The sequence below is a fragment of the Thalassophryne amazonica genome, chromosome 15, assembly GCF_902500255.1.
Source record: "Thalassophryne amazonica chromosome 15, fThaAma1.1, whole genome shotgun sequence".
In the NCBI taxonomy this organism is placed as follows: Eukaryota; Metazoa; Chordata; class Actinopteri; order Batrachoidiformes; family Batrachoididae; genus Thalassophryne; species Thalassophryne amazonica.
In genome coordinates, this window is record NC_047117.1 from 5,779,157 (window position 1) to 5,794,321 (window position 15,165).

The following is a 15,165-nucleotide window of genomic DNA, read 5'->3' on the forward strand; positions in this document are numbered from 1 at the left end:
AGCAGTGGCTCTCAAACTGTGGTTCACAACTCCAAACAGGGTCATCACAAATGTTTGTCGGGTCACCATATTTAATTATCTTATCTTAGCTTTTATTTATGTTTTCTTAAAATGTAATATTATTAATAACATCCAACAATATAAAGAAAACACCAATTTCTCTGCACAAAACACATTTACACCAGTAAAAACATCCAAATGATAACCGCGATATTCTCTCAGAATGCACCATTTTTAGTGTAATTTTCAAAGATTTCTCTTGGAAATTCCTCCCTGACCTGACCCCTGACCTTTTGTAGGATGCCTAAGGCATCACACAGCCCCCAAAGTCCTTACATTGTGCTCTTTTGTTTTTCTCTCCGCCTACTCCAAAACCTATAGAAACAGCCACAGGCTACCACACTTTTTTGCTTCTGGAATTTATAATCCAGCAATTACACAATTTTTCTGGAAAAGCTGGTGAACGGATGAACAGGATGATTACAGTGCACGGCTGTGGTGGCCTCACAGCTTTGAGATGTTAAGTAACCCATTAATGAAAGGAAATGTGCAGAAATGTGCAGAAAGGAGCACTGTCATTGATTATGTTCAAAAAAACGGAGGTTGTACTGTAGGTCAGACAGTGTTTCATCAGTTTGAATCCAACGAGGCTTGAGTGGTGGAGATTTCATCTGCAGATGGCTTCTTGTGCTGTTTGCAGCCGTGTTGTGGTTTTTCTGCTGAGAAGAGTGTAACACTGACAAACGGAACCACATTCATCAGACAAAAAGCCCAAGAAAATGATTTTACTGTAACTGATAAAATCTGGAGCTTGTTTTCTTCGTAATGAGAAGCCTGACTGTGTTTTGTTTTGTTTTTTGGTATCTGTAAAGAGATCCGCATCCAAATCTGAGTTTGATATCATCCCCTCGGGCCGAGTCTCCACACAGCGCTCACTGTTCCACTGCCAGCTGTGCTCTGAATGACTCACTTCTGTTTCACACGGCGCCTGTTCCTCCTCTGTCAGGAGGAACAGAGCCCAGATTAACTAATCATGTTGCCTTACCCTTTGACCCTGAGAGCAGCAGAAAAGCTGGGGAAGGTTTTGAGGAGGCCGCTGCCTGCGCTGTGGTTCTTCTTGGTGGAGAGATCCAGGACACCATCTGAGAAGAAACACAAGAAACACATTCAACACAAATGGCTTTGATTCCTCTTGCAGCCCGTCAACGCCGTGACGTGGAGGCGGAAACACAGTCGGACATCTGAACACGTTGAGCAGTTTGAGTTTATGGTGGATCCCAGTTCCCTGTGACCCGACCCAACTGTGAACTCCAAGAAGAACAGTTTGTCAAAAGGACACACATTTCATTAATACAAAGTGGGACATCAGACCTGAAGACAGGCCCGGGCAGTCACATCAAAAATATCTCTTCATTGACTTAAAATTATCCCAAGAGGGCCACTGTTCTTAATTTCTTTTAAAAACTCCGCTTGTAGAGCCACTAACAGAAAATTTATACCACACAGACATGACTTTAATCATTTTATGAATCAGTCTTTGGTAACAGCAATTAGAAGATCAATGTGCCGTTAGAAAATGTACCAGTAACTCTACTGTCGTACGTTGAAGAAATACTCTTTGAATGCAGAGACTTAAGTAAATGATTTATAGTAATGTTTTAGCGGTAAATACCACTGACCAAATTCTTGGTCTGCGACGACTCACTGAACACCAGTGCAGGTTTCAGCTGTGCTTCTTTGCAGCCAAAGTATTTGCTTTGGTTGACCAAGCTGCTCTGAAGGAACATCCTGAGGATGTGCAAGATCCTCAGTCAGGTCCTAGATATCCCAGCTCACCTATAGACTTCTTCTCAGTGAACGTCACGGATGTGTTCTCTGTTCAGTGCTTCAGTACCAGCACGAACCGAACGTTGGGAGGGTCTGTGGAGTCCAGGAACCCAAGGGTCTTTGAGGGTAAGAAAAGCTTTACTAACCTCGATTTTGGGTACACAGACGGAATATTTGTGGACTTGATGGACAATGATTACAGCACTTTAGGAGCTGAAAAAGAAATTGGAGTCTCTGAGTTTGTGATTGTCTTGGATGAAAACTAAGAAGATGTTTTGATGCCAATACCTATGCAAGAGAATCAAGAATCAAATATTTTGCACTGGTGGTCTGCTTGGGTGGTTGCCTTCCAGGAACCAGAGTGGTCTGTAGTGGGGTATTGTGTTGGGTGGCACCAACACACACGTAAAGTGGTGTTTACATTTGTACATAAAAAGTTATGTCAATAAGGAAGTGAATAAAAACAATGTTATTGTTGGACATGTTGACAAAATGTCCAACAATAATGGTGAGACATTACTCATAGCTAGTTTTGTTAATGAGCTACTCTTTTCAGCTAATGAATGTGTCAGTTTGCATAGTGTTATGTTCACATGTATGTATTGCCATAACACACTGATGGAGGTCATCATAAGATCTCCATATCTTCGCTCCAGATGTTCCAGGGAAAAAAACATCCATTAATATGCAGATTTATGCAGCAAGGTGTTCCTACTCCTAATCAGATGATTAGCCACAGCGGGGGAAGCTATGCTGTAAGAGTGGCACTTTTATTTTTTAACATTATTAAACTGAACTATTTGTTGAGCTTCTGGTCAGTATCATACAGTTAGAAGTGGATCATTGTGGCCCACATGTTTTTGAAGGGCTGATGTTAAAGGAATATGCTCCATATGTTGGAGTAATAAAATAATATATGCATCTCGGTTTTATTAGCAGTTTCTGCTTTGTACAAGTGTATTAACAATAAAAAAGTTATTTGGGAATGAGACTGTCAGTCACACAGGTGACCGACTGAGCCCGGTGTAACTGTGATGCATGAAGAAGAATATTAACGTCTGGTACCTTAACTTGCTCCTGTACACAGTATTGCTCACACAATCCCTGTATGTGATGGGGTGAGGAGATGTTACTGTTAAATTTTGTGAAGACAGAATATGTGTTGTTGTTGTTGTTATAGTGTCCATGGATTCTAGCTTGAAAGCAGACACAAAAATAAGCAAATCCATCTGTGGCATGTCTGGATGCACATTGCTTTTTTAAGTAGGGGAGAAAGCTGAGTGCGGAGCGCAAAGGCCACCAAAGCTTCCAGAGGTGAAGCCTGCAGCAAGGTTTGTATCTTTCCAAAAGTGCTTGCACTCACTTTGTTTAGCTGTTGTTTACAATTCAGTTTTGTTGTGCACGTTACACACATATCAACTGTGTCTGAAAGAGGGCATGAGATAATGAGTTCATTCTGTTACAAACAACATCGCTTCACTTTACACTTTATTCCGTCACCTCCTGTTCATTTTTTTCCATAGAGTGGTCATAAATGCTGTCTTACTAACAGACATTTGCAAGCAACTGGCATTGATATGTGTAGGCAGGCACAGTGTACACGCACTGTGAACCTTCTTATGTAACGTGCGTCTGAGTTTTGCTTTTTTTTCGCATAAAGAACTACGCAAACGTTAGACCTGGTTTTTGGTGCTCTAATGTGCAAATGCTTTCTGATGATGGTCATTATCAACGCACCAGCTCTGCCACCAACCACACCACATTTCAGACACATACGCTCTCGCAAGCACAAGTGACACTGTGACAAATCCCATAAAAATTACACCTGCCTTAGGTTGAAAACTAGCAGTGATACTTGCAGGTGCTGTGCGCTGCTTAGCGCCTGGTGGTAGGCAGTGGCTCAGGTCTCAGATTGACACAGTGGGACAGTGAGAACAATGGCTCGATTCTTGGCTATTTAGGTACCGGCTTTAATGTCACAGGAGGACCACAGGTGGTCCCAGTGCTGACCAAATGAAGTGCAAGCATGCAAAGGACTAATGGACTGAAGGCCGTCTGCAGAGTCCAAGAATAGCACACAGTCGTCTGCATACTGAAACCTGTGATACAGATGTGTGGTACATTTGCTGTGAGTGACACTGATGATGGACTAATCTGTGCAAAATGACAGAAAAATCATAAAGACCCAGTGTTCCATGCTGGTGTGCTTGTCTCTGGAAGTGAACAAGCTCTTCTAGAAACTCCATTTATCATGCTGGTGTGTTTCTATGAGAATAATCAGGAGCAGGATGACATAAACAACAGGACTGGGTGAGAAAGAGTAACAGGTGAGTGTGGGGAGCATGTAAATCCTTAAATCGTTTTTGTAAAAATTAAGGAGGCCTATTGCAAGCAGATCCCAATAAGCTGGTATTAAACCGGGTGAACAGTCACACGGTGTTTGATGTTAAATCTTTGAGCTCTTGTTTCTGTTTTCCAGTATGAAAATTACAGATGTCCCACTGTTTTAGTCTGATTAAGTAGCAATTTAGCCCTCAGACAGATTTCAGCGCCACAGTGTATCTAAAGGAATTAATGTTTTTTTGTTATGAGCACAATGAAGCGCTGGTGTCTGCACATCGTAGAAGTCCGTCCAATAAAGGCCCCGAGGCCCCGCTGGTGCCAGAGAGCTCATCCCCGGATTGGAGAGTGTGGTGTGGATGAGAGTCTACGGCTCCCCCTGGATGTGATGTGTGTCTGCACAAAATGACTGTATTTTTGCATCACCAGCAAATAATGTGAATTTACAACATGTTCCATTCATCATTTAACCATATGATGTCTCAGATCTACAAGTTTAATGAACTAGAACTACGAGGTCTGTCCGTAAAGTATAGGTCCTTTTTATTTTTTTCAAAAACTATATGGGTTTCATTCATATGTTTTTACGTCAGACATGCTTGAACCCTCGTGCGCATGCGTGAGTTTTTCCACGCCTGTCGGTGACGTCATTCGCCTGTGAGCACTCCTTGTGGGAGGAGTCGTCCAGCCCCTCGTCGGAATTCCTTTGTCTGAGAAGTTGCTGAGAGACTGGCGCTTTGTTTGATCAAAATTTTTTCTAAACCTGTGAGACACATCAAAGTGGACATGGTTCGAAAAATTAAGCTGGTCTTCAGTGAAAATTTTAACAGCTGATGAGAGATTTTGAGGTGATTCTGTCGCTTTAAGGACTTTTCACGGTGCGAGACGTCGTGCAGCGCTCTCAGGCAGCGTCATCAGCCTGTTTCAAGCTTAAAACCTCCACATTTCAGGCTCTGTTGATCCAGGACGTCGTGAGAGAACAGAGAAGTTTCAGAAGAAGTCGGTTTCAGCATTTTATCCGGATATTCCACTGTTAAAGGAGATTTTTTTAATGAAAGACGTGTGGGCGGATTGCAGCGTCGGCTCGCAGCCACCACGACGCTCCGCCACAGGAAAAACACCTCTGTTGGAAGCCTTGAGGACAAGTTGGAACATCTCCAGCTGATAAACAATTTCTCATATACTCACTCCACTGAAAGCCATCAAAGGCCAACTGGATTTTAACAAATGGTTATCAACACGGAGGTGTTTTTCCTGTGCTGCCGCGCCGCGTCGGCTGCGTCCCGACGCGCGGACCCGTCCGCACGTCTTTCATTAAAAAAATATCCTTTAACAGTGGAATATCCGGATAAAATGCTGAAACCGAATTCTTCTGAAACTTCTCTGTTCTCTCACGACGTCCTGGATCAATAGAGCCTGAAATGTGGAGGTTTTCAGCTTGAAACAGGCTGATGACGCCGCCTGAGAGCGCTGAGCGACGTCTCGCACCGTGAAAAGTCCTTAAAGCGACAGAATCACCTCAAAATCTCTCATCAGCTGTTAAAATTTTCACTGAAAACGAGCTTAATTTTTCGAACCATGTCCACTTCGATGTGTCTCACAGGTTTAGAAAAAATTTTGATCAAACAAAGCGCCAGTCTCTCAGCAACTTCTCAGACAAAGGAATTCCGACGAGGGGCTGGACAACTCCTCCCACAAGGAGTGCTCACAGGCGAATGACGTCACCGACAGGCGTGGAAAAACTCACGCATGCGCACGAGGGTTCAAGCATGTCTGACGTAAAAACATATGAATGAAATCCATATAGTTTTTGAAAAAAATAAAAAGGACCTATACTTTACGGACAGCCCTCGTAAAGTGAGAAACAACCACAAAGAATAATCGTGACTCAATGTTCACTGCTCAAAGGCACTACTAAAAAACACACGGGGGGAGAGAATCACATTTTACAGTTTAACAAATTTTCAAACAAAGTGATGGAGACAAAAATGTGATGGTGTCACTGAGACACTGCAATAATAGTGAAATTATAAAAAAAAAAAAAAATCATCCCAAAAATATTAGTTTTTGTAACAGCTTGATTTAAATAATAATGATAATATAATAATAATAATAATGATAATGAATTAGATAGAATGGAAAAAGTTTCACTGAAATCGCTTCATTTCAATGTAATCTTTGTGTTTTAACGGTTCATTTACCGATAGTGATTAGGAAGAGCTTTGAGAGAGACAGAACAATTATTTAATCATGCTGACGTGATGCAGCTCGGCTGTATGATGACGGAGGATGAACATTTCCATGGCGACTCAGATGATGGACACAGAGACTGAACCTGCTGTCCGGAGAGCTGACAGTAGAAGCTAAAAGCTACATGAAGGACTTTGGTGACTTTTCTGATTGAGCTGCCGTCCGGTAGCACCTCTGAAGCCTAAAATAAGAACCAGAACCGCAAACGTTGTGTAGATAAACACAATCTATCAGCGAACCAATGACGTGGCTCGTCCTTGGACCAGTGTTCTTTGAGGGAGTGGAGCCGCTTGTCTTCTTCAACCCTAAAGTGTGGACAGATAAAGGGACGTATTCCTCACATTCATGAGACACAGGTGGGTTATTCCCATTCTAATCCAATTTCATCATTTGCATGGTTTATTTTTCTGTAGGTAAGCCAAGGCTCCAACAGCGGTCAGTGCGCGGAGTAATCCACCAAATATGAAACAATAATTCTGTATCAATACTTTCGTATGGTAGCTTAAATTCACCTATTTTGACATCGTCATCGGTACGCAACTTTCTCTCGCTCTCAGCTAACAGCGCCATTACTGACATCTGCGTAGCAGCGTTCACGGCTGGTCAGGGTGCGGAGTATTACATTAAATTTGAAATGGTCGAATATTTTGCGACCTCACACCTGATATTATACGGTCTGAAATCTCGCACGATTAACCAATCAGATTTGCAGAAAAAATGTAATTGGATTAGAATAAAATGAATAGACTCAATATGACGTGCGACACCAAGAGTCACTAGAACGGGTAAGACAGATAGACAAGGTCGACCACTGCAACGCATTTTCAGTCCCGTTAGCTAGAACACATTCTGGAAAACATGCTAAAATTAAATTATTGGGCTCAATCATTTGATGTTACACTTGTAATGTGTGTGAATTTACAAGTGGTCACCAGGTGATGCAGATACCTAAAGGGTCCACTAGTGATGGTGATGAGGTTTACAGAGTCGGGGTGGTGTCTCCGTGTACCATGTTGGTGCTCTTACCCTGATGGCTGGGTTCTGGGTCCACCGGGCTCTTTTTGATGGTGAGGTCCAGCGGGCTGTCCTGGTCAGCCATGAGAAGTTTGCTGAGGACGGGGTTCTGTGCAGAGGCCGCAGCTCCTCCTCCTCCTCCCCTTCCATTACTGGCTGCTGTACCGTTGTTGCCCTGGTTGCAGGCGGGCACTGATGCAGCTGTGGTGGGGCTGAGGCTCAGTGCTGGGGTTGGGGATGGGGAGGAGGAGGCAGATGATGGAGGTGAGCTTGGTGCAGGTAAAGACCTGTGTGGGGAGCAGGGGGCCGGGGCCAGAGACGCCGGTCTTGTCAGGCTTTGGTCCTTCATGGTGCCGTTGGGCAGGGGCGGGTCGTCCTGAGTAGTTTTTGAGGTATATTCGGCAGCAAACTGGCGAATCATTCGCTGCATGATCTCACGGGCCACTAGAGGAATGTGAGGGTCTGAGAAACTCGGGAGGTCTGCATGGAAACAAAACAAAAACGTGTCTGTGTTATATCCAACAGATATTTACTTTTAAATAATCTAACAGACAGTCAGTATCAGTGAAACATAGTGTGACCGAGCTGGAGATGGTGGAGAGCTTCACCTGCCTAGACTCTACAGTAACAAGTAACCTGTCCCTGGAAAAGGAAATCAGCAACAGGATCACCAAAGCTGCAGTTGTCACGTTCAAACTCAGCAAGAGCGTGTCGACAAATTCCATGCTGACAATCAACACCAAGCTCCGTGTGCACCGGGCTCACACCCTACGTATTTCACGGCACAACAAACTGTCCAACTCTGAGATTCTCAGTTGTGCAGAGATGCCACACGTCAATCCTCCGCTGACTCGATGTCTGCGCTGACTCGATGTCTGCGCTGACTCGGCCACCTGTATCACATGTATGATGGCCGCAACCCAAAAGACACGGTATACGGGGAGCTAGCCAGTGGCACAAAACCATATGGTCGCCTAAATCTGTGTTTGGAGGATTCCTGCAACAAAGACCTCATGAAGACTGGTACTGATTCAGATACTTGGGAGGAACTAGCCAACGACCATAGCAGCTAGAACAGGGCTGTAAAGGACGGTGTCAAAAGGGCAAAGATCAAGCAGCAAGAAGCTTTGAGAGAGAAAAGGATCCAGCAACAGACTGATACATTCGACTACACCAACTCTGATCTTGCTGCGACTTGTACAGCAGCAGAGATGGTCACTCTTGTATCGGCCTGTGCACTCACAGACAAGAACACTGAAGGGTGCCAACACCCCATCGTCTTATGTCTGTCAGACGATTGCCTACCGACATTCCAGGCCGCGCTCAGAGCAGCTCTTAAACTTGTTTGTTGATTAGGATGAAAGCGTCCTGACGATCACTGCACACATGCCATACTTCAGATAAGGATTCCATAACACCTTCTCCCAGTTATGGCGATTAAATTTGCATGACCAGGATAATATTTACAATAATCTTTCTGATGCTGATTCTGTATGTTAATCAAAAAACAAATTGAATAATTTGGATAAATGAGGTTGCAAGTCCACAGAAAATACAGTATGTCTTTTAGCTGTAGTCCCTTTGAGCTGTTGGCTCAGTGGGATATAGAGTTGGGTTCCCAATATGTAGACTTTGGTTGGATTCCCAGTCACATTTCCTGTCCCAGTGAGATCAGATTTTAAGGTTCTGCTACTAACCTATAAATTGTTCATGGACTGGCACCTCCCTACCTAGCTGACCTAATTAAACCTTACGTACCGGCCCGGGCTTTACGTTCTCAGAGTGCAGGACTACTTTCTGTACCTAGGGTGAATAAGAAGTCTGTGGGTCATAGAGCTTTCTCTTATCGTGCCCCTGTTCTGTGGAATGATCTCCCTGCGTCAATAAAACAGTCAGATTCTGTGGAGATTTTCAAGTCCAGACTTAAGACACTTATTTTCCCTTTCATATGGCTAGCATACTGGTAGTTTTGTTTTACGCCTTTTACTCTTTTAATTCATTTTATTAGTAATTGGAGCGGGCCACGGGCTCAACTTTACCTAAATTCTGGGTCTTTTTGTGAAGTTTATGGCTAGTGGCCGGCGATCACCTTAGTATTTCTCTGGTTTTTTTGTTGTTTAATGCTGACAAATTATACAGTATTTTTTGTCTTTCTGATGCCTGATTCTGTTTTTTCTCTGTTTAAGGTGCAGCTCCATCCAGAGATGGGAGTTGTATTTATGTTGGCGACCCTCCTGTCCTGTGCACCAACAGCATTTCTTGTATATTCCTCCGTGAATTGTTCTGTGAACTGTTCTGTAATTTATGTTTGTAGCATGGGCCAAGCAGAGGGTCACCCCTTTGAGTCTGGTCTGCTTGAGGTTTCTTCCTCAGAGGGAGTTTTTCCTTACCGCTGTTGCTCTGGGGGTTGGAAAGGTTAGACCTTACCTGTGTGAAGCGCTTTGAGGCAACTCTGCTGTGATTTGGCGCTATACGAGGGCTGTCAATAAAGTAACGGTCCTTTTAATTTTTTTCAAAAACTATATGGATTTCATTCATATGTTTTTACGTCAGACATGCTTGAACCCTCGTGCGCATGCATGAGTTTTTCCACGCCTGTCGGTGACGTCATTCGCCTGTGAGCACTCCTTGTGGGAGGAGTCGTCCAGCCCCTCGTCGGAATTCCTTTGTCTGAGAAGTTGCTGAGAGACTGGCGCTTTGTTTGATCAAAATATTTTCTAAACCTGTGAGACACATCGAAGTGGACATGGTTCGAAAAATTAAGCTGGTTTTCAGTGAAAATTTTAACGGCTGATGAGAGATTTTGAGGTGAGACTGTCACTTTAAGGACTTTTCACGGTGCGAGACGTCGCGCAGCGCTCTCAGGCAGTGTCATCAGCCTGTTCAAGCTGAAAACCTCCACATTTCAGGCTCTATTGATCCAGGACGTCGTGAGAGAACAGAGAAGTTTCAGAAGAAGTCGGTTTCAGCATTTTATCCGGATATTCCACTGTTAAAGGAGATTTTTTTAATGAAAGACGTGCGGACGGGTCCGCGCGTCGGGACGCAGCCGCCGCGACGCTCCGCCACAGGAAAAACACCTCTGTTGAAAGCCTTAAGGACAAGTTGGAACATGTCCTGCCAGTTAAACAATTTCTCATATACTCACTCCACTGAAAGCCATCAAAAGCCGCCTGGATTTTACAAATGGTTATCAACACGGAGGTGTTTTTCCTGTGCCGCCGCACCGCGCCGGCTGCGTCCCGACGCGCGGATCCGTTCGCACGTCTTTCATTAAAAAAATCTCCTTTAACAGTGGAATATCCGGATAAAATGCTGAAACTGACTTCTTCTGAAACTTCTCTGTTCTCTCACGACGTCCTGGATCAATAGAGCCTGAAATGTGGAGGTTTTCATCTTGAACAGGCTGATGACGCCGCCTGAGAGCGCTGCGCGACGTCTCGCACCGTGAAAAGTCCTTAAAGCGACAGAATCACCTCAAAATCTCTCATCAGCCGTTAAAATTTTCACTGAAAACCAGCTTAATTTTTCGAACCGTGTCCACTTCGATGTGTCTCACAGGTTTAGAAAATATTTTGATCAAACAACGCGCCAGTCTCTCAGCAACTTCTCAGACAAAGGAATTCCGACGAGGGGCTGGACGACTCCTCCCACAAGGAGTGCTCACAGGCGAATGACGTCACCGACAGGCGTGGAAAAACTCACGCATGCGCACGAGGGTTCAAGCATGTCTGACGTAAAAACATATGAATGAAATCCATATAGTTTTTGAAAAAAATAAAAAGGACCGTTACTTTATTGACAGCCCTTGTATAAATGAAAATAAATTGAAAACTGAAATTGAAATTCTTGGAAAAGAAACAGAAGACAGGAAAAAAGAAATGTGTAAAAGTTTCATCTTCACCTGCTGTGTTCAAACAAACCCACAGCACTCATCGCACCAGAGAAAAAAACAGCACTCACTTTTCCGTAAAAGCCTAATCTGGTGTTGTCCCAGGTAAATCAGCTCTACTTATCTTTTTAAAAGCAGCAGCTCCAGAATTTGGATTCTTAGATGTCTGCCACCAAGTTGAACCCTAAATCCTGCAAACAACACATTAGCCTAAAAATGTAATCCTGAAACTATGCTGAAATAATCCCAAAATCACATTTCCTGTACAACACGCACAGCACTCAATCTTGATTTGTGACCAAGGTTACGGCGCCATCATACCAGCTCTCAGCAGAGGCATGCTGCTGTAGTCCAACTGTGCTTTGCATATCTGGCTTCCCAGCATGCTGTCTGTTTTTACTCTGGATTGTTGTTCTTTCAGTTTTGAACATTATATGAATTCTCTGCACGGGGTGCTGGTGGACCTGCATGTTGATATTAATGTTTCGGAGCTCCCATGTGGGTTTGTTATTAAAATATATGGTACAGTTCCAGGCACCCTAAAATTTTGATTGAACAAAATCTTGCAATTCTCTATTTTTCCCTTCTTCTTTAATGTATCAACAAGATACATTTCAGAAATCCTGGGCCTTTTCCAGGCGTTGAAGGCATGGGTGCAAAACGTACTTTAGTCACATTTTGAAATAAAATAAGCTGGCACCAGTACTCTAATTAATAACAGAGCAGACCATTATTTGGTAGCAAAAAAATTCTGAAAATAAGTATTCAGTTGGGTATGCCAGCTGGAGCTATTGCCCCCACGACCCGATCCCAGATAAGCGGTTGAAGATGAGATGAGTTTGGGTATACTCGTATATGGTCATTGATGAATTCACTAACATCCAATACAAGAAATGTGCAAGTCCATCATTTTTGAGCAAGACGTTCCTGCATCCACGACTGACGCAACAAAATACTAGTATGCGTCACATGTCAAGCTATAAAATGGCAAAATCACACGGGCAAACACTCCTCGGTGACAGGTGATGGGACAGAGATTTCTACATTTCTTAGGGCCCTGTCCCACTGGGGAGAGGATTAATTGTGCATGAACTGAGTATACAAATTGTGGGCGTTCATTGTCGTCCACAACAAAAATGGCCAAAAATGACAAATGTCCCAGTATGAATTACGGATATATTAATAATATATAGCGAATATATGATGAACAATCACAGTTATATAATGCATGTAGTGAGGAAACTGATCTGACGCACTGCGATTATCACAGCAGTATTACAGGTGTATTACGAATGAATGCATCGCGCACGTGTTGCGCGTGCATGGCATCTGCATTTCGGTCATAAAATGAGCGCACTCGGGCCGTAGGCATCACTATTCACACCAACAATACAGCCTCTGGAGCATTTGCTGGACTTGGACAAGTTGATCACAGAGTTTGTTCATGTTGTCATACGAGGGTTAACTGTTCATGAATTTGGGGAGCGGGAGGGGGGAAGCCGCTCGGGGTGTGAGACGGTGTTTTTTTTTTTTTGAGAGTGTCACAGAAAACAGACTTCAGCGTGAGTTGTGGCTAAACAGCAACTCTTCCTTTTGTTGGTGTTAAATAAAAGTCCTGGATTGCAGCAGCTACGTCTTTGTGGATCTACACAGCTGGACCGGCACTGACTGGCAGGTATGTCACTTTCTGCCACATATAGTAGTTTGGGTTTATGTGACGTGTTTGTTATGCATTCACAGATTGTTCACAAATCAGCTGCAAAGCAGATGTAATAAAAACACTTTATTCGTGGCCAATCTGTATGCATTTGCTGCAACATATTTTAGTTTGTGATGTGGACATGATGGGCACGATATATATCTGTTTTATACACTGTCCCAGTCTGCTGCCAATCCCCGTCAGTTGCGGATATCAGCGGTTAACGGCAGCTATACAGCGCATAGAGTGAGTATGTATTGTGTATGAAGTGAGTATATATGGCGTATGTAAGGTGGATGTCATCCACATCCAGATTTTTGAACAGCTCAAAAATCCTGGCTGTGGACATGCGTGCCTCTGCGGATGATCACGGGCGTGTTCGGATGACGGCTGCATGTTACACAGATATTGCGGATGTTTGGCGAATATGGGCCAATTTTGTGCGCAATCAATGCGCAAAACCTCCTAAACGCCAGTGGGACAGGGCCCTAAGCCTACATTTATCCTGGTTAACTGTATGTCCAAGAACAGAGAACCATATTACCTGTACTAGTACTGTACTGCCCCTCCCTGAGCCTGGTTCTGCTGGAGGTTTCTTCCTGTTAAAAGGGAGTTTTTCCTTCCCACTGTAGCCAAGTGCTTGCTCACAGGGGGTCGTTTTGACCGTTGGGGTTTTACATCATTATTGTATGGCCTTGCCTTACAATATAAAGCGCCTTGGGGCAACTGTTTGTTGTGATTTGGCGCTATATAAAAAAAAAATTGATTGATTGATTGACTAGTAACAGCGTAGGACTTGTTTTGCAAAAATGCAGATGAGTGGATGAGTGTACTTATTTGCAAAGCTGCACAATTTGTGGTCGCACTTCCAGGCACGTCCTAGGCTCTGCTGAAATCTCAACTGAGTTTCAAACAAAATACACATCAAAGGTTGCACAGCGATCTAAGTGAGGGCTCAAATATGATTAAAATTTTCAGGACGGTATATCCATTATTTCCAGGATATGAGGGGTGATTGAAAAGTTTTGAACTTGTCAATCACCCCTCGTATTTGGTCATTTGAATCCATTTCCAGGTCATTTCCATGTGTGGAAAAACTACTCTCTAAATTTTCAGGATGCATCAGAACCCTGAATAAAATATGACGCTTTTTCTCTCAAACTAAAAACCTAATTTTTAAAATTAAATCCAAATGTTAAAAATGTTTATTTTTCTATCATGTGCCACCTGATATAGAAGAACAGAAAGTCAGTTTCCAATAATCACTCAGTAATAAAATCATTGCAAAATCCTAATTAGCCACATTGGAAAAAAGTGAAACTTTTTGTCAGAATGATATATACAATGTGGGGGGGGGGGGGGGGGGGAGATTTCAGTGTCATAAATTACAGTAAATTACACCCTAGTTTTCATCAAAACAAACAAACAAACAGGGAACAACAAAAGATGTAATTTTACCACCTCATTGAGACATTTATACTTGAAGGTGAATAGTGATCACACACTTAATTCACTTATTTTTATTTATGCCTAGGTCTTGGCTATTTCTTGGATTGTGGTGAAGTATTGTGTAATGCCTGTGTGTGAATGACTATTACTGTATGATTGTATCCTATCATGCCTTGTGCTTGTGTGACTGCTTGTCTATTTATATACAGCAGCTCTGCGTGTGTCAGTGAAGTCGTATTGAATAGAGCTGCACATTAATTGGACAGACATCTGTTTCCTCCCTCCCTTCCAGAAAAAAGCAGCTTCGGTCTATTGGGCACGAAATAGATGCCGATCTCAACATGAGACACTCGGCTCTGAAGTGATTTACTGCAGCTCAGCAGATACTCTGACCGTCAGCCGATGATATTATGATGCCTGTAGCAAAAGCTGCGTGTACATACAAACCAGAACCAGAAAAAAAGGAAAAGAAAAACCACCCTAATGTTCATGGTTGGACATCGAATCAAGACATTTGCATCTCATATGGGCAATTTTCACAGGCGTGGAATGGCTCTCACCGAGCTGATCCACCACAACCACGGCCGCCCAAAGCTTATTATCATATCAGGCAACATCATAATATCAGGTATCAGTTGGACTGTGACTGTGTTGATGTTTGAAATCAATACCGCACCTGTTAAATTCATTTTTA

The 15,165-nt window shown here is 43.2% G+C and overlaps 1 protein-coding gene across 1 annotated transcript in view; it reads right to left on the reverse strand.

The window, feature by feature from the left end:
- Nucleotides 1–15,165, reverse strand: part of lcor (ligand dependent nuclear receptor corepressor) — a 141,336-nt gene that overhangs the window by 15,272 nt on the left and 110,899 nt on the right. The window contains exons 5-6 of the mRNA XM_034187638.1: nt 7,444–7,911; nt 1,046–1,142 (exon numbers count right to left, since the gene is read on the reverse strand). Of these exons, the coding sequence (XP_034043529.1) occupies nt 1,046–1,142; nt 7,444–7,911 (565 nt within the window). The remainder of the gene's footprint in view (nt 1–1,045; nt 1,143–7,443; nt 7,912–15,165) is intronic.